Source organism: Fulmarus glacialis, unplaced genomic scaffold, assembly GCF_000690835.1.
Source record: "Fulmarus glacialis isolate BGI_N327 unplaced genomic scaffold, ASM69083v1 scaffold11927, whole genome shotgun sequence".
NCBI classification, from domain to species: Eukaryota; Metazoa; Chordata; class Aves; order Procellariiformes; family Procellariidae; genus Fulmarus; species Fulmarus glacialis.
In genome coordinates, this window is record NW_009225123.1 from 8,575 (window position 1) to 28,174 (window position 19,600).

The 19,600-nt window shown below is 45.3% G+C and overlaps 1 protein-coding gene across 3 annotated transcripts in view; it reads right to left on the bottom strand.

Moving 5' to 3' along the window:
• FAM65B (family with sequence similarity 65, member B) overlaps window positions 1-19,600 on the bottom strand; it is a 34,621-nt gene that overhangs the window by 5,098 nt on the left and 9,923 nt on the right. The window contains exons 8-19 of one of the 3 annotated variants that reach the window (XM_009582377.1): window positions 17,299-17,342; window positions 15,793-15,918; window positions 14,385-14,533; window positions 13,172-13,301; window positions 12,473-12,619; window positions 10,466-11,155; window positions 7,644-7,828; window positions 5,648-5,816; window positions 4,073-4,208; window positions 2,980-3,141; window positions 1,822-1,980; window positions 583-785 (exon numbers count right to left, since the gene is read on the bottom strand). In XM_009582377.1, the coding sequence (XP_009580672.1) occupies window positions 583-785; window positions 1,822-1,980; window positions 2,980-3,141; window positions 4,073-4,208; window positions 5,648-5,816; window positions 7,644-7,828; window positions 10,466-11,155; window positions 12,473-12,619; window positions 13,172-13,301; window positions 14,385-14,533; window positions 15,793-15,918; window positions 17,299-17,342 (2,300 nt within the window). Of the gene's footprint in view, window positions 1-582; window positions 786-1,821; window positions 1,981-2,979; window positions 3,142-4,072; window positions 4,209-5,647; window positions 5,817-7,209; window positions 7,285-7,643; window positions 7,829-10,465; window positions 11,156-12,472; window positions 12,620-13,171; window positions 13,302-14,384; window positions 14,534-15,792; window positions 15,919-17,298; window positions 17,343-19,600 lie in introns of those variants that run through there. The other 2 variants (XM_009582378.1, XM_009582379.1) reach the window with 2 other exon arrangements.

The window sequence follows — 19,600 nt, forward strand, 5'->3', positions numbered from 1 at the left end:
GGTAGAAGCCAACCCCTAATTTCTTCTTATTCCTCTTCTCCCTTCTCTTTAATTTCTGTGTTTAATCTGGCCCTGCTTGTTGCCTGTGTATCTGCAATTGACTCAAATCTTAGATCTCACAGCTGAGCTGTGTTCGCCCAAGGTAGTCCCTCCCCTCCAGAAATGGTGGGAGGTCCCATAGATGCCAGCCTCCTTTCGGAAAAAAATAAAAATCTCAGACCTACGTCTTTGCGCGTTGATGATGGTGGGCACTGTTGCCTTGAAGCCTTGGACTGAAGCCAAGCCCGAGGCAGGCCAGCGGAAATGCTGAAGTGTGGAAGATAGCTGGAGAGCACAGCGCTCAGTATTTGCAGAGTTTTGGTTAGTACTTGTTTAGTGTAATGACAGGTAGAAGCAGACTGGCATAACGACAGAAACAGACCTGCATATTTGCAGAAAAATTAGACAGGAAATCCCTCTGGATCAGTTTAAATCAAGCATGGAGCAATTATTTTATAAGTGTAGACATCTGAGACACACAGGCAGAAAAAATGTCATGATGATACAGGTCTCTTACGCGATAGGTGATTTTCTGCCACTTACCTTCTCCCTGAAGTGCCTGTTTTCTGCGGTAGCTGTCAGAAGGGATGCCACAGTCTCACTGACTTCATTTTTATTTTCATTGAGAAGTAAAGCCAAAGCTCTCAAAACTTCTTGCTGTGGTGGAAGGTTATTGGAGTTTATTTTGGCCACATTTTGCTGCAGTTTTCCATCTTTCACTGACTGCAGCACCTGAACCACAGAGGCTAGAAGTGCAAAAGGAAGGTCCTTGTTACTTATGTTATCCTCTCGATATTTCAGATTGCTCCTTTCCCTGCTAGCAATCCTCAATTTTTACTATACACACAAAGGACATGAAAAATCCCCATCTGAGCAATTGCTATGGATCCATATTGTGGTGTGTCTACATGGTGAATTGTCTGGGCTTTAAGTTGGGCCAGTTTCTCAGATCTTCTTCCAAAAGAAGAGATGAATAGATGGGCTAGGTGGGACACTGTGGCACTTACACCCACCCAGAGTTAAGGGCCTACCTGTCAGATCTCCACTTGCTGCTGGAAGATGTAAATCCTCCCTATAACAAGTGAAACCCAATATTGTCAGTGTATTGCCTTCCAGGGCATCTTTGTGAGAGCTTTTCCTAGACAGATTGATGTCTGCCTCCAAGAGCCAGAGCTAACGTGTTTCAGAGGTGGGCTGAAATGCCTTTTTCCTTCCAGGTTTTTGAGCAAAAGCTCCCTGGTATACCCAAATAAAAATGAAAACTAGGCAAGGTTCCTCAAACTCCCTCTCAAATAGAGAAGAAGAAAACTTGGCTTGCCAGGGATTGCCAGGGATCTCTCTTTAGCTCTCGGTGGCAGAGCCTGCCAAACACTGAGGTGCTATGATGCCTTGGCTCCTGAGAAGAGCTCAGCTCTTCCAGAAGGTCTCTCCATAAAGGATAGTGAAAAAACAGAATGTCATTCAAGCTGCAGGCACAGAAAACTTCCCAGATCCTGAGCCCAGCCCACCACCATCAGCCATTTCCTAAAAACGAACTCTTTCAACTTAGTTTTTTCCCATTTGAATATGGAAATAGAAATGACTGAGGGTGTATCTGCATCAGCTCCTTTCCCTTGATATGTACAACTGTTCAGGTGCATTCAGACTTAGTATCCAAGGCACTTTCTTGCCTCCTTTCCCCCTTCTTTTGTAAAATCAGCCTCAGGGCTGAACTGTTTTGTGCTGAGCTCGGAAGGACACGGCTGTACTCCCCCATTAGCCGCCAGAATTTATATACCCTACCTTCTTTTGCGAGCTGCAGCAAATAACTTCCAAGGTCATTAACACTGTGGCTGGCAAAATAGTTGTAATACTGAAAGACGGTGATAATCTCGGAGGACATGCTGGAGTAGAGGACGGGCTCCGTTCGGTCCAGGATCTGAGACACCAGGATCCTGAAGACTGCAGGCAGCCACAGACAAAAGGATGTGTTAGTGAGAGCAAAAGCTGCTGGCAAATTGCCGCAGTCCACTTCAGAGCGAGAAAGAAAGAAACAGGTTTGCAAAGCCAGATACTTCCCAAAGTTTCTAACCTCAACCATGGTCAGGTTAGAAGCTAGACACACCTCCCTCTCTAGCTCTCATCACCAGAGGTTATCTTTGTAAGTAAGAATGAACCTCTGCCAGTTTATGGACAGCTAGTGCAGCTTCCTATCCAATACAGGATCCTTTCTACCCAAACGATATCCCGAATCGCTAAACACATAGCCACATGCACTGCCAGTTACATCTCCGCGATGCCACTGGAACAGGGGAGATGCGCACAGAAGCAGGATTTGGCTTTGCTTGGTTTTATGCTCCTGCGTGAGCTTGTGGCATGCGGAAAGCTAGTCTGAGGCACTGTCTGTGAGAGCTGTGGCATGGGGCAGGAAGGAAAACACTGCCCTGGGTAGGCATCTGCAGTGCAGGTGCCCACACCTGAGCAAGTCATCCTACATCCCCGTTCTAGGCCAGGGAGAGCCAGTCGATGTGGTACATCTCACTCCAAATAGGAACCTATATTCAGATAGACTCACTTGGATGCATATTAATTCCACCCCAGTGAACTGTAATGGGGCATGGACATTGTACAGACATATAAAATTAAGTGAGAGGATTCCTACTTCACTGAATCACTTACAAACCTGTATTTGGGAATAGACTGACTTACCTTCCACTTAGCTCATAAACCTTAAAACAGTATTTTCTGCTGACCTCACCTTTTTCTCCTATTCTGATCTGATTATTTTGGGCCAAAACTGTTTCAAGAGTTGTAGCATTAGTTTTCAAATGAGATCTTGGAGACGTGGCCAAACAGACCTCCAGGGGGTTGGAAAACAAAGCAATGAAGGTTGAGTAAAGCCCAGTACACAACTGTTCTCCATTTTGATGACCAACACAATTTTTTTGCAGCAGTTGGTACCTGTTTCTGCAAGTCCTGGACACTCCCCATTCACTGTGGTGGCAAAATTGATATCCAGCTGCTTCATCATCTTGTCTGCAGATGTGTGATACACTCCTGAAGGGCCAGTACACTTCATCCAGAAAGCCAGCAGTGACAGCTTCTTGTGGAACTCTGGAATTGCTGGCGGAGAAAACAAAATGAACGATGAAACAAAGTTGTGCTGGAAGCATCGACTTCCAGAAGAGAAAAGATGGTTAAGAGTGGAGGAAATCTCACCCCAGCCCACTGATGGACAATTACTGTTTGGTGGGTCACCCTGTGCCATTACCTTCAGAGAGCATCATTATGTGCTCACCCCAGGCTTGTAACATGTTTTTTCCATTTCCCATGGTAGGATGTGAGAAAATTTGCTCCTGATTCAGTTCTGGGCACTGATGTCTCATCCTTTTAAATACCATGAAATATTAGGGGAATACTGCAAATGGTCTGCACAACACTGGTTCCTGTCCTAGCACTGCTCTGTGGCCTTGGGTAAGTCACTCAATTTGCCCCAATTTTCTGATAAACAAAGTAAATACACCATGGTATATTTACCTATCCTGCTAGAGTGTTCACAAGGGTGAGCAATTAAGTGTTTGTCAGACTCTTCCAAGATATTAAAATAGATGCAACAACACCACAAATATCTAAATAGTTCTCCACTGATGACTAAAAAGTCTTTCAGATAAACCATTCAAGATGTATTATGCCTCTGATAATATAAGGCAGATCCTGTCTTCCCTCACTAAAGAGAGATGGAAGATTTTGGCTCTTCAGAGGTGGCAGCATCCCCACTCCACCGCAGCAACCTCTGTGCATCTTCTGCACATTAAGCAGGACAAGGGTAAGTCCTTTCTCTTCTCGCCTGCTTATTTCTGGATACCAGCGCTGAAGATAGAATAAGGCCCCTGACCAACTCTGATGACTGCTACATCTGCTGGTAACTGTGAGTTGACCTTACTATGGTGGCATCTCCTGCAGGGATGATGAGCTCTGCACAGCGATTATTTCAGCAGGCAAGCGTGCGCAAACAAACCCTTTTCAGAAGGAAACTCTCTAACTTGTCTCTTACCATCAGTAAGGGAGGTGATATTTCCCAAGTTCTCAGTGCTGATCTCCGTGATATTCTCCATCACGAGGATCTGCCTGGACAGCTTTTCCAGGAGGTCTCTTGCCACAAACGGTGTTTTACTGGAGAACACAATTTGCTGGTGAAGACAAATAGGAAGGGAGGAAAAGGAGTCATTGAACCAAAAAAAAAAAAACCAACCCTCAGAAGAAACAAAAACCTCCAAAACACCTAGCACCTGAAGAAGTGCAATGGCAAATTCATTGCCTGGAACCATGGGATCTCCCTAATTTCAAGTTTTTTGTCTCTGGGTTATTTTATGGTCCTGGTTGATAGGCATTGTTGGTTATATTTTTAACATCTGCATCCAGAACCAGGCACTTGAGTATCCAAGCAGCCATTTGCGTAAGTAATTTCTGATTTATACACTCTGCAAAGCTAAAGGAATCCATCATCATATGCCTTAAAGCCAGAAAAGAATATTAGTCTGACTTTCGCATAACATAGGCTGTGAACTTTCAGGACATACCTGCCTGGAGGCAGACCACAGGTCTCTCTTTCTCCACTTCGTTTCAGCCCTTATCAACTACCCAGGTGCCTTTATTAATTTGGTGGTTTTGCCTTGCTAATACTCCCTGCTGCTGACATCCACACTTTTTCAACTGTCCACATAAATATCGTTCATATCAAATCTGCTCCGTGTGTGGACATAGTTCAAACTTGCCTCCCCCAACTGCATATTTACTGTATACTCTTGTATTTAAGCCAAACCCCTCCCTTTTTCTCATACTTGTAAGTCAGCAGTGTCCAGCTCAGCACTAAGGGTGCCAGACTCAGGATCGCTCTGCATTGCTTCAGTGGGCCTTTGGGAAAGTAAAGCTAATCATATTTAAGATGGAAGAGTCAAATAATTGCGAAGAGGAAGTCGCAGTATGTTTTGATTCGTCAGGAAAACCCTGATGCCCTCACTTGCTGGAGTGGCTTGCTGGAGGTTTAAAGTCACATTTGCTGTGCTTGGGCTCTGAAAAAAAACCTCTAAAAGGTTGTGCTAGTTAGTTGTGAGCACGAGCAGACACTTTTGATGTCCCGGGGGGCTGTCATGCGCTGCCTTCACTGTGTGTGTTGCAGACAATCTCTCCACCTCACATGCAGAAATTTGTTTTTGCTCTTGAACATCGCCGCCTTGTCTGGGGCTCGGTTAAGCAGTGGGGCCACAGGCTTCTGTTTTACCTCTGAAGACATGGGCTGCCTTAACCAGGGACCGGTCTCACTGAGGACCTCACGGCGAAGCCAGCGGACGTTTGTAACCTAGAGCAGGGGCTGCCCCTGTCATCTGCTGTGCTGCCCGTCAGTCCTGCTGGGCGGCACCTGCAAAGTGCCCTGGAGTTTGCACATCAGATCTGCTCCGAGATGGGCCAGGATGGAAATGATGGAGGCTTTTCCGGTGTCACCGTGGCGGGGCTCCCGCTGCCTCCCGGGAGCAGCGCTGACCTTGCCAGCCTGCTTGTACCCCACGTTGCGGGCACACCGATGCCTGCAGGGAAGATTTTAAAATATATGCCCTAAATGAGCTGGTACCTGAACGAGCTGCGTGCAATACTGCAAGTGTTTAACTATGGTTATATCGAGGCTGTCGTTCCCTGTGGTCAGGGGCAGAGGGCTGCCGGCCACGCTGGTGCCCACACCCGTGTCCTCGGTGAGAGCTTCGCTCAGGTGGCCTCTGGCTTCTGGGTGCTCCGTCCTGTAACTGGGGAGGGATGAGGGAGGGAGGTCAGTGCAGGGCCGACAGCCGCCGCGGCAGACACACACACACGCTCACTCAGGGCGACGAGCAACAAGCACGGCAGAAGAGCTGAAAGCAGCCAGAAACATCGCGATGAATACACCATATCGCAAAGGAGCAGTGCTGCCCTGGCCGGGCACGGAAGGGCTGTACCCCCCGAGGGGACAGCTCTCTGTCCCCTGGCTGGTTTGCCTTGAGCGACGTGATGCCCTCACCAGCAAGCCTTTTTAACCCCCAGTTACTGTCGCTTGGTGGTGACAGTGTTTTCTCCCATCTCTGGGTAAATCATCTCCCCAGTTGCTCCGGATTAAGCACCATTACAATTTGTGCCATCCCAAGCACCGAGCTGCTAAGAACAGCTCTGTGCTTTCGGTGTCCTCCTGCTGCCAAATTTAATGCTCATTGCCGAAGGAAAGCGAAACCACTGCTGGAGTAAGAGACATGATGTTTTCATATGCTGTTTTAGGCACAATGTATACAGCTTACTTTGCCAATCGTTTCTGTAAGAGCGTAAAGCTAGTCTCACTGTGTTTTAAATCATTATTTCCAACATTGTCTCGTTGTCCAAATGGTCCTGCCCGTGTTTAAATGCAAAGCCCGAGGTCAGTCCCCAGATGGCACGTGTATTTGGCTGCAAGTTCAGAAGTTTCAACACTTGCAATCTTTACACTGAGTCACACACTTACACATCTAAAAATGGAAGCGGGAACCTACACTGTCCGGGGATGAGCCAGAGGGGAAAAAATGAAATTTTAACTTCTGCTTTAACTTAAAAGATTTTAGTTGCTTTCTAAGTTAGCTTATAACTAACTTAAATTTTTGCTGCTTAAGTTAAATTTATGCAAAAATGCCTGGTTAAAGCCAGATCCTTAACGCAGACTGAACCGAGCTCAGAATGCCGATTTATCAAGCAACACAATTTTCCAAGTTTTAATTCCCACCAAGTCTTATTCTGTAAAGAGGATATGCAGTGAGATGATGGGAACTGCATGGTGGTTGCTTGTTTGCACTCAAAATTGTTTTAAACAGGCCACGATAAGCTGCGAGAAGTATAGCTCCCTGGCTGGAAAGCGTGGGGTGCGAGGGAACCATGTTCTTTTCTTTTTTCCTAGCTCTAGTGTTGCTTACGTGCCTGCTGGGCATCGTGTCAGCTCCGAGGATGCAAACATGCTTTTAGGATCTAATGATTGAAACACAGCATCTTAAGGTCACACAACAATGGCAGACCACGGCACAAACACCACAGCTTTTTTTTTTTTTTTCCCCTCAGAAAGACCAAAAGTGATGAAAGAAGGGCAGGTAACACGCAGGGCCATGAACAGAGTACCAGTCATCACTCTTACATTCCAAAGGAAACCTACACCATGCTGCTTAAATCTGGCCCTGTGTTATTGTTACTGACAAGCTTAATCCACTGCAAAGACTCATTCGGCTAGAGAGAAAAGACAAAGGGAGGGGAGGAAAAACCACAGAGGAATTAGTAATTACATCCAAGGAAAGCCAGGTCCAAACCTATGTCAAGGAAGAGGCTCTGCCAGTATTGATGTCAGCTTAATTTAATTTACTCTTCTCCTTTGGAGGACAGATTGCGTATATTTGAACAGGAAAAAAATGATCCTGGAAGCTAAAGATTTTGTATGCAGCAGCCACGGGGAATCCTCTGACCCTATAAACTCATCAAGGATTAGTCAGTCTTCCTTGAATAATGTGTGCACCGGGATCCCCTGTTAGCGACAAAGAGCTAGGGTATCAGTTTGGTGTAAGCACAGCTGGCAGTTACTACAAACTTACCTATTCTTCTCAATCTCAGTATCTGAAAATACTGAGTCTGCACCTCCTCCACCATTACAAACCTCCACACCACCACCATCCTCATCATCAAAGTCAGAGGTGTTCAGGAAATCAAAGCTTTCTAAAGCACTTTCAACTGTTAGACTTAAACTGGAGGACCTGCTTCGGCTTACTGCTGGCTTGCACTGCAAAGGCAGAACAAACCAATGAAAACCCCAGATATTAGCTACTACTGAAAGAAAAGAAAAAAAAGGATAAAGCTTAAAACTTTCAAATTCTTCATTTTATTTTTAAAACTTAATTTTATTGGCTGTTTCATTTCAAACCTTCATATTCATAGCATATACAGTCAAAGCCTGAGAACTGGAAAAACCCTTCCCTTCCTCCTCCCCTCCCCATCCTACCCCCTCTCTTCCCCAAAGAAAAACCCTCAAAGGCAAAATTCAATGTGTTTTATAGAAACGAGAAGTACATCTTGAATCCAAGTGACGCAGCTTTCGGCATCGTCCAAAAGGAGAGACAGCAATTAACACACTAGAAGTTGAAAGGGGAAGGCACGCTCCGAAATTGCTCTTCTAGCTATAGAAGCCAATTTATACATATCCAATGGCACTATCGGATTTATTCCAGATGTAACTCCAACGGACCTTAGCCAGGAATGAATTTGGTCCCATATCTGCAGATTTATTCATGGGATGAGAGGACTTTTGTGGCCTTGGAAGCCACATGGCTTATCAAGGAAAAGCCAATCAGGCATCAGATTCCTAGGTGACAGAGAAAGGCAGTATTGTAACTCGGAAATTAACAGTGCTAGAGAGGGGGGAAGCCATCCTGTCTCACTGCTGGGAAGAAATGCGACTGAATCCCTGCTGATGCCGTAGGAAGTATCAAAGGCCCTGGTCCCATGTGGCAATTCATCCAGATGTGCCCACAGAGTTGCTTCCAGGGTCACCTGGCAGGATCAGACGTAAATTGAGGGATCACCTCCATCGGTTTGTGCAATGACTTCAACACCTTTAGCACTATGTCATTATTTGATCAGAAACAGCCAGGAGCCACCGGTGCCGTTCCACAAGCCACATCTTCCAGTCCCAGGCAGGAGCCAGGACTTTGTCTCGGTTTATAGAAAGAAACGCATTGGCCTCCAAGTTCAGACTCAGCACCAGCTCCTCTAGAGCTGAGGAGGCTTGGAGTTCTGTTTCCAATTCATTTGCACACAATATTAATGCTATAATGGTCACATGTTAGCACTTAAGATGCTTGACACCTTAAACTGACCGAACAGTCATTAGCTGATCAAACACACTTCCCAACACCTCTGTGACACAGGTGGGTGCTGTATCTCGCTTCCTCTGCCGCGCCGATGGTGTTAGCTACCATTTCTTTCAGGGCTGGTAGTGCAGCTTCTTCAGGCAAAAGCAAACAGCAACACGTGGCCTTCTCCTTTTCTCTGCCCGTCTGATATTGCCAAGAGAGATTTCTTCAGCCACAGCTGGATTCCAGCTCAACCTTTTTGCATGGGGAGCCCAGCACGGCTGCTGGCCACGCTGAGTGTTGGTCTGCAAGCTGATCAATAGGCGGCATGCAGACATAAGGCAGCTCTGGAAAAGGCGTCCTTCTCCAGTGTGCAGGAATCCTGTCCGTACACGTCCGTCCTCTCTCTTCCCCCCCATCCCATGTCTGTCTCTTTGTAACTTCTGATAAAAGGAGTGTAAATAAACAGTCTCCATTGTCCCTCTGCTGTTTGGATAGTTGACCTCTTTGTACAAGCTGCAGAGCAGCCAAGAAGTTAAAAAATAATTGTAATGGTAGCTTTGCCTGCTTGAACCTCCTTGGGAAATAGTGCAAGAAACAGGGGCTGCAGGCTGTCAGAAAAGCACTTAATTTGGGAAAGTACCGTGCAGCTGCAAACACCAATGGAAACAAAGTTGTTAACAAAGTTTATTTGTAAAAAGATAATGCTGAAGGATAAATGCTTCCCTCCTTCCTCCTCAGCCACGTTTTTAAATTATGAGGCTTAAATGACTAGCAGACCAACTTGCATATGAATATGAAGCATTTGAAATGATTATTTCCCATATAACACTCCCTGCACAGTAATGCATCCTGGGGGAGATATGAGTCACAGTGATCGGTAGTAAACATATTAACAACACACATGCAAAACCCTTTTCTTCTTTCTAATTTTCAACATGTTATGTCCATCCTGGTGTAACGACAGGATGTCTCTTATTTTAAAAATGGATGGGGGAAAAGGAAAAGGCTTGGAAAAAGCCTAAGCGATGTGGGGATGGCAACTTTCAGTGAGACTTGTGGTTCTAAATCTCTTTGGCAATTTAGAAAATTCAGCTTCTATGGCTATGTGGCCTGATCCTCAGCTGGTGTAGTTTTGCACAGCTCCACGGAGTTCAGGGGTAGTATGCTAAAGTACAGCCACTGAGGATGTCACCCATGGATTTTAAAGACAGAAGGTTGGATATAATCTGATCTCCAGTATAGCACAAGCAATGGGTTCATAAGTGGTTTCTTCACAGAAGGGTATAATTTAATTACTCCTCTGCCACTGCACCTTTTTCTTTTTCCCCCAGGTTTTGAGTAGATTAAAAGATCCATTGCTTGAGGATACAAGGCTATGGTAAGCACATTGCAGACAAGTTTAAAAATGCAACACTGTGAAAGGATGCTCCAAGCAGGAGCAAATCAACTGCTACTAAGGAATTTTACTGACCTCCAAAATCCCTACTTTGATGTTTGCGAGGCAGGGGAGGAATTCTACCCGCTCAGATTTTCTTTAGGGTAGTATTTTCCAAAAACGTACTCACTTTTAGGATGTCATCCAGATGCATCACTTCTTGGTCCAGGTCCTGAAACTCTTTATACTGCTCTTTATGTGGCTCAAGAGCTAAGAGAAGCCCTTGCAAGGCTTCTTCAATGCTTCCATCGAGATAAGACTTATATCCTTCTGATTCCCCACTAATCGATCCCTCACACGGCAGCCTCTCTGGGGTCATGGGTGCCTCTGCTGACGTAAGCCTTTTTACCAGCTGCTTCGTGATGTTGCCCTCATAGGTATCCAGCTCCACGGGCTTGAGCTCTGAACCTTCATCTGTGTCCTGCAGGAGAGATACCGGGACGCTTGTCTCTATAAAGACACGATCGCTCCCAGCATCGGAGTTTTTTTGGCAAACTTCAGGAGCTGCCCTTGGGGTGGCCTTCTTCTCAACCACTGCTCCCTCTCCCTGGGATGGCAGGTCCTTCGGCTCAGCGATGGAGTCTCTGCGGGAGTCATTGCTGCTACAGTCCAGGCTTGAGCTCTTGGAGGACTTGAGAGCTCGGTGCTGCGTGGGGGTCGCAGTGATGTCAGGGCTGGAGCTGACGTGAGCAGAAGAGGACTCTGCTGCGTTGGCAGAGGGCACGCGGGCTTCGTAAGGCAGATCGCCAAAAGTGAAAGAAAGAGGGCGCTTCTCGGTGGTTGCCATTCCATTTTCAAAGACGTCATCTGGCAAATTTGACTGAAAAGATAATAGAGAAAGAGAGAAAATGTTTTTCATGTAGCACTGGAAAGAGATAAAAAATACAGTATGTGCCCGGGAAAGAAAAATGCAAGGAAAAAGATTAAAGAAGCATTCAAGGCTTGAGAGATGGGGAAAATATTTCAAATCCAACTTCTGCTTTCATCTGGCATGGCTCCTGAAAAAAAAATGGGCTCAGCATCTCTCTGGTAAGCAGAGAGCTCTAGGAAGCGAGTCCCAGAACAGAGACCCGAATTCTGCTCGTCCTACCAGATTCCCTCAGACAGCATTTCCACTGCACTGCTCTAGTTCCTGCGGCAGGTCTCTTTTTAATGAAGTTGTACGTAAGCCACCTTAATTATAGATTTCTATTGTATTTATTTTCTGACTTCTAAAATAGCAATCCCTAAAATTTAACACAGTTTGCTCCAAAAGTTTTTTTAGTGTCATGGCATTTTAATGATGATATTACTATGCTATTTCTTTTCTGTTGAAAGTATGTTCTGCATGTGGCATGGCTATCTCTAATAATTGTTGAACGTGAGTTACATAGGAGTCCTGTTCAACATGAGTTTCTGCTGAAATGCAACAGAAGAATTTGTGTGGTGGTGTATCGACCAGGACATTAATCCTTTAGGAAGCAAAACCAGCGTGTACAGACCCAAAAATGATCACAACATATACATATGTTCATCTCTCTGACTGACCTGTGGAGAAAAATCACTATAGGAGTCACAACCTGCCTATCTGACCTACAAATCTTGCTTTGTTATGTGGCCAACTCATGGAAATGCACAGCACAGATGAAAGGCAACTACTATTTTGCTGACAATTTGCTGGGAAGAACTATAGACATGCACGCGTTGGTAAGGTGCATAAGGTTAAAGTGTCCAAAACTTGCATCTTTTTTTCCCAGCACTATTAGCAGCTTTTTTCCCTAAACATAGTTATACTGAAAGGTTCATTTCTTCTTTCCCCCGACGAGGGTATACTTTTAGCATCTGAAAGTCACGTTACTAGGCAAATATATAAGATCAATCAGTGTAGCAGGCCATTTTTAAGAATACCATGTTAGCTTTTATTCCTGCCTTGCTCTCTGCCCACAGATAGTTGGCTTCTGGTCATTATCCCTGTAGAAACCAAGAGGAACTTTGATTTAATATGAGCAGCATGGGCTCTCACAGTCATGTTCTCCCCTCTAATCAGTCAGCAAAATGAGTGAGTTGCAACAGAGAGCAACACATGAAGCATGCGTGGGAATGGAGATGCCACACGGGGACTGAAAAAATCCTTCACCAAATGAAAACCAGGACTCACATATAGCTCTAGCCCTGCTTTTGGGCTTAGCCTGAGCGATGGCAGGTCACTGAAAGAGCGACTGCGACGAAGCTTGTCAAAGAAAGTGTCTTGCAGAGCATCTAAGATTGTCAGCTTTGGCCTGCCTTGCAGGGGATGCAGCCATTTCTTCAACAGTTAAAGCAAATAGGGTGTGAGGAAGGGCAAGTTAAAGGAATGGTTTGTAGCAGAGTACTAAATTACAGGCATGGGATGTAGCACTTCTAAAATTCATATCTGTACAGATGGCCTATCCAGCTTAATACACAAGTCCTGATTAAGCATTCAGAATTTGATTCATGCAAAATGTAAGAGCACCCTGTGAATATCTTTGGTACAGGGGCAAATTTGACCATGGGATGCATTAAAAATACTAGTGCTATAATGGTTGTTACTGTTTCAAAATGAACGCTCATTTCTTAAAGATTATTCAAGTATTGTAACAGTCAGGCAAGAAGAATAGGTATGCAATAATTGGCCACATAGTCTCAAAGATGCCAGGATTATAGTCACCTTTTAGGATTAGCAGCTAGGAATGCACTTGCTTTAGAAGTATTTGTACGGGTAACCTGCTGGAACCAGGGAAAAAAAGCTTAGACGTGTAAAGCAATGAAGCGTTTGCAGTGTTTGAACTGCTCTAGGGCTTCTCATTACATAAACATGAAGCCAAACAGAGCTTACAAAGAACGAGTGGTCCTTGAAGGTTGGCGTTTCTGGAGTGCCTTGGCTGTACATGGACATTCTCCTCTGGAGAGCAGATGCCTTGCTCACATTTCCTGTGGACGGGGTCAAGTCTTCAACATCAAAGGGGCTACGGACACACAAGCAGAAAAAAAATGGTTGTTAGGCTGAGCAAGAAGGAATTTCAGGTCCATGGAAAGGATTTTTGAAAAGGTGGTTTATTAGCACATCAAAACCCAGAGGTAGCAAGTTTTTTAACAAAAGTGTTTAAAAGAAAATGTTGTTAATTAGACAACAGGCTCAGAAGTGTGGTTTTCGGTTCTGATAAAAGTTTTCTACTCTCAGAAATCATTTACGTAGCGTAGTCTGATGTTATTCTTCTCACATGAAAAGTATTCTTGGATTTGAGCTGACAAGTGTCACACATACTAATGAGAAAGGTGCTCTACCATTAATAGAGCTGTTGCATTATAAAGGAAACCAGTAGCTGTTATTGCTGGCTTCATATTTACTGCATTACACGAAACAGCGTACGTGACTGTAAAACCTAAAATGCTTCTTCAGAAATGACAGTTACCAATTTTATTAAAGTGTCGTGAGAATTGGGTCTGAACCCTAACACCATCAGCTTACCTATGCCTACCAATGCAGATGGACAATGCCAGGAGATTTCCCACCACTCTCAGGCCATGTATGAAGCCCACAAAAGCCAGCTTTTAAAGGTGGGCCAACTTCTGAACTTGGCTAGGCTAGCATAAATCCAGGGCAACTCCACTGAACTTTACACTAATATGAAAAAAATTAATGAATTGAGCCTGGGGAAGAAGTATACACTTTAGTCAATTCTGTGATCTCTCATCACTATCTGTTTCACATGTCTCATAATGTCAGTACTCATCACACCTATTGTAACAGCTGAAACAGGCACAACTAAGAAACTAGACACAACCCCATTTGCCACAGGTAACGCAGGAATACTGTGGCTCACCATGAACTATTTCTCATCTCCCAGACTTGGGCCACAATTCCTTCCCCATCTGCCTCAGCAGGGACAAAAAGGAGAGAAGAGACCACATGGACCTTTGCTCTTTGGTTGAATTTTTACAACTGCTTGATCCAGTGACTGACTGACTGACTGACTGACTGACTGACCGACCGACCGACCGACCGACCGACCGACCGACCGACTGACCGACTGACCAGCTCTACTTACTACCAGGTGATTTCAAGGTTCAGCTTAATTGTCCCAAGGTCGTTAATGTCTACTGCAACCACCTGAGGTCGAGCTGCAAACAGGTCTTTTGTCTCACAGGTAACACTTCCCACAAGGATGTGAGTAGCAAGTCCTTTAACTTCTGTGACCTGTAAGAGACAAGAACAGGATATTTTGGACCACATAAGGCATTGCAATCCGTCATTACAAGGCAATGGTTTTGATTTTCTGGCCTGGACCCCTTCCTAAAAGGCTTCTAAAATATGACTATGTTTGTTGCACCTTCATAACTTAGAGGAAAATTCAGATTTATTGTTTTTTTAATAAATGCGTAGTTGCATACGATCATGCTTCTGTGTTTTCTTTATGTTTTTATGGGTGTCAGAAGAGAACAACCATACTGGCTCAGACCAAGGGGCTACCCGACCTTGTATTTGGTCTTTTGCAGTGACCATAAGCAGAGCCCAAGGGAAGAGTGGGAACAGGGAGAGAATATTGGATGTTTTCCTGTCTAATGTTCTCTCAGCAATTGATAATTTTCATGTCAGGCAATCTCCTGATGTAGCTGGCCTACTTAGTAATTCCAAAGGGACCCCTATTCTATGTATTCGTCTCCTGTAACTCTGGGGCAATGAGGGGATGGAGCAGTGATGGAAAGACTCCAGTTTAGGAGGAAAAGTTGCTGCTGATTGCTAGGAGTTGCAAAAGTTGTTCTTTCCCTGGGGGACAGGGCATGGGGTCAGAGGGACTTTCATTAAGAAATTTTGGGAACTGCTGTGCTCTCGGAAGCTGCCAAAAAATCAGAGTGGTTTTTCCATGCACCCCCATCTCACTGGGAGCAGAAACCTCACAGCACTGCTACCTCACAGTGTAGCACTGCTGTTCTGCACTGGACCTCAAGACTGTTCCAGTTCATGCCCAGCTGGCCCTGTGTGTGTTCAAATGAGAGCCCTGTGTATTTCTCCAGATCAGCAGATGCTGCTTTCCTATCTGAGCAGTATTAAAAAACTCATCAGTAGTGGGATTTTTTGGTTTGGGGTTTTTCATTGCTGTTGTTTTCCTGAATAATGCTAGCAAACAGGTTTCTGGTGTTCCCTTGCTTTGGTGCAAATAATCTGAGTTGCTGGAGAGCAATGTGAGGCAAGGCTCGTGTTAGTATGGCCATGACACCAGTCTGGGGAGAGTTAGGACAACCTCTCCCACAGGACTCCCAAACTGATTACAGGCTTGTAACATCTAGATTGGACAATACTATAGCACTTCATTCTAGTAGGTGTGTTGGAAATACTAATGATGGCTCATTTCCAAAGAGTTTAATGATCTGCTACTGCATTTTTGCTGATGGTGGACGAGAAGGCAGGTTCTTGACTCCTGCCTTGCTTGCAGGCAAGGGAGTTAGCATGTATACCTTAATGGAAATCAGTCCAACAATGAGAGGGAGGAAAACCATTTCTTCTCCATCCCAGCTTTGCTTGCCGTTCACTTCTATTTTGCCTTTCAGTTTCCATCGCTGGCGACCGTAACGCATGAAAATCTGAAACAGAAAAATCGTTTTATTTTCTTGAGAAATTTGCTTTCTTGATGCACAAATATCAGAAACAGAATTGGGGAAAGGGTCTGAAGTAGGTTGGAAGAGTTAGTGGTGTAGGTGCTGCCCCTCTGCTTCCCATCGAGCCAGAAGGGAAAGGTCTATCCTGCAGGATCTCTGCCTCTCAGCTCTCCCAATCGCACCTTTTGGCAAGGCACGCCTCACCCCAGCTTTCACCTTCATGTAACTAGATGACTCATAACAAAGAAGCTGCAGGAGTTTTAACTCTATTTACAGGGAAAACGGGGGCAGGGGAGGCGAGATTTGGGAGGGCAGGCTGAAAGCCCCCATGGCCTTTCCTAACACCTACAGCTTGCTGGACCTGCTGCCTTCCCAGGCAGGGGAGAGGGTAGGTGAGCTTTTGGCCATCCCCCACCAGAAGCCTCCCCAGCTGCGAGACTTTGGCTGGATGGTGATGGAAATGAATGAGACCCACAGTGCAGTAACACAATTTGAAGCGGTAAGAGCAGCAAGCCCACTTTGGGCTGCAGGCTCAGCTGGGAGAGACCTGCACCAACTAATCCACCCCGCAGAGGAAGCACACGCTGCTTGCAGGCGTGAAAGCAGCAGGAAAGATTTCTCACGGGGAACGGGAGTGGGAACAAATGAATCAATGATCAAGACAGCTGGGAAGTACAGGCTGGGGGGATCCGTTATCAAGCCGCTGCAAATTTCTTGCAGGGTTAGCTCTGTTCTGGATAGATCTCCAATTAACCTGATCTTGATGTTCTCCACTGGAACGCCGCAGTGACCGGAGATCCTGACACAGCCTCACAGCAGGTAACATCTGGGTCTCAAGAAATGGTTATTCTGTGTCTTTCTGCTACTCTGCTTTATGATGAAGTAAAGTCTAAACATTCAGTAAAGGATATTTGCAAGGACTTGTTCAATTAGCTCTCCGTCCATGAGATGGGGCATATGCTTTTTTCCAGGGGAATTAGAAATGTTTGTCCCGAATAAGACAGTGAGAAGCACGCCCTCATTCTTGGAGACACTTAAAAAGTAAGGGGGTTTTGCTTGTGGGTTTGTTTTTTTTTTTAATTTGAATTTTTAAAATAAAAAAAAAAAAGCAAGCTTGTAGTTCTTCGAATAGCCATCATCCAGTGCTCTGAATATAATTTTCAGGTCTTGTGATAGATGCCCTGACATAGGCAGACATAAAGAGAACGGCAAGGTTTTTCAGAGCATATACAGGAAAAATAATAGCTGTTTCTCGGGGTGCTGATGTGAAAAGGCTTTATTCATTGCGTTGTAAAAAGCAGCAGAAATCTGCCTTCCTTTTGATTCTTTTGCTATTAAACAAACCATAAACCAACCCAGACGTACCTCGTATTGATCTCCTGGGCAGAGCCGAGCGAAGCCAGCCAGACCTGAGAAGGAAAGACACAGAGGGGCTGTGGGAGTCTGGCAGCGGCGTGCCCCGGGGCTGCGGCCATGCTTGGACAGGGGAGGCCGGCAGCCCTCCACCAGCCCCCTGGCAGCCGCTACGCCGGGAGGTGTTTTTAACCCCCCCCTTACTGCTGCCTTAGCGCCCTCCAAACCAAGACTACCTCCCCCCCCATATTAATTTTCTTTCTTTTCTTTTTTTTTTTTTTGGTATACAATTCATTGGGTTGTGGTTTCTTGCATATTAAAGACTTGCACTTCCCAGCTTTTCTTCCTACAGCCGCTCAAATTATTTTATAATAATCATAGAAAAAGAAGAAACAGCTTCCTGACGTCATCTGGCTTCAGCACCCTTACTATCACGATGCGTAGGCGAGCTGCTGATTACCATGCAGTGCTTGCTGCTTAACACTAATCAGAGCAAGCCATACATTTTAACACAAATTCCTTTTTAGTACATCTTAATAGAAACACAAGAGGGGCTCCTTCTGTTTGATGTTTCCATAACATTATCACTCCCATACGATCCGAGTATCTTTCAATAGTAAGTACATCAAGAAACATGACTGACATCTGTAATATGAGATTTATCCCATCTTTCCCCAGTGGGGGAGAAGTAGTGCAGCAAAGCACTTGTGGTATATGTTTGCTTGATTTTTCTTTTACAATTTTTTTTAAAGGTAGGACATGATGATGCTATTTCTATATTGGCACTGTGCTTATGAAATGGAAAGTTTCCCGAGGCTTGTGACCATCCTGAAATCCCAAGGACGTTACCATCCCTCTCCTGGCCTTGTGACCTGTTCTTCTACTGGATGCGACTGGTTGGTTTTCATTAATCCTCTGCCTCCACAGAGGGAACCTCTCCTTTCTGAAAGATCTCCTCACTAGTTAACTATTGCATTTGTTTTGGTATAAAAATTTACCCTGCTTAGCTTGGGTAAGCCTAAAACTATGCCTCTAGTGTCACAACGCCCAAAGAAACCAGTTTCAGGACACATACAAAGCCTGCGGCAGAGAAAGGAACGAAAACAAATGTTCCGGGGTCTTTGGGCTGCATTTATCCTAAAATGCCATAGTTGAACATATATGGGTGTGTTAAAATCAAGGCAAGTTAAGATGAACCCTAATGTTGGCTTTATTTACCGGGCTGAATTAGTCCTGCTAGCTGGACTGTAGGAGCAACTAGACCCCTGCATGCAGTCATGGCCTGTCCCTGTGATCTGCTGACCCTCCTCTTCCATTTCTTTGACCAGAAAAGAGTTTTCTTCACTCATCTTTCTGTTTAGCAGAACAGAGAGGCCCTGGCGCAGAGCTCATATTACCAATTCCTTTCTAATTTATTTACTGTTTCTAAATAATTTAAGCTTACTAGCACTCAACTGCTGCTTCTCTCTCCCCAGGCGTGCTTTTATAAGTGAATTTGATCTCTGCTGGGACATCACTGAAAGCGTCTGAGGAACATGAAAGGTCCTTTCTTTGCTCAGCAGATGGGGTGGGAGGGTGGGGAAACGCAGCTTAAAACTTCACATGGACGTTGTCCGGAGTTGAGGTCTGTGAGCAGTGACTGGTTTGGGCAGAGGGAGACAGAAGGAAGCGGCAGGAGAGGTGAACCTGGAACTGAACTCCTGCAGCGGCAGGCACTGGTCAAGTCTCTTCAGCCTGATGGAGAGGGGGCTAAGCGCTGACTTGATTACAGGGGATAGGTACTTTTTGGTAACTGAGTGGCACTTAGGGACTAAACGTATGGCAGAGCCAATGGCTCTATCATACCATTTCAAATGTCACGCCTTTGTAAAAGCACTGTCCTGGGCTTGTAATGCAGACGGGATGGGAGGTTGCTCCTGGGGCTTCACCATAAGTAATTAGGGGATAAGGCCATTGCGTGGCTGTGGTAAGGTGGCAGGGCACTAGTGTCCTTTGTTGGTAGGGCCACCTGAAGGCATCAGTTCATGCAGCATGTACAACTCTGCTCGTGTGCAGGATGCTGGACACGTGGACTTTGCTGCTTGCGCTGGGCTCGGTCTTGCAGGGCCCCTGGTGAGTCAGGCCAGCGTATCACTCTCCCTGTGTGAAATGTCTGGGCATTCCACCTCCTGCTGTCCTGGCACTTCCAACAGGTATAGGGGCACTTCCCTATACATCATAACAGGACACGCAGATTCCACACAGGGACTTCTAAATTTCCACACTGGGTTTCCCTGTTTAATTTCAACAGCTGATTAATCCTGAGCAGTAATCA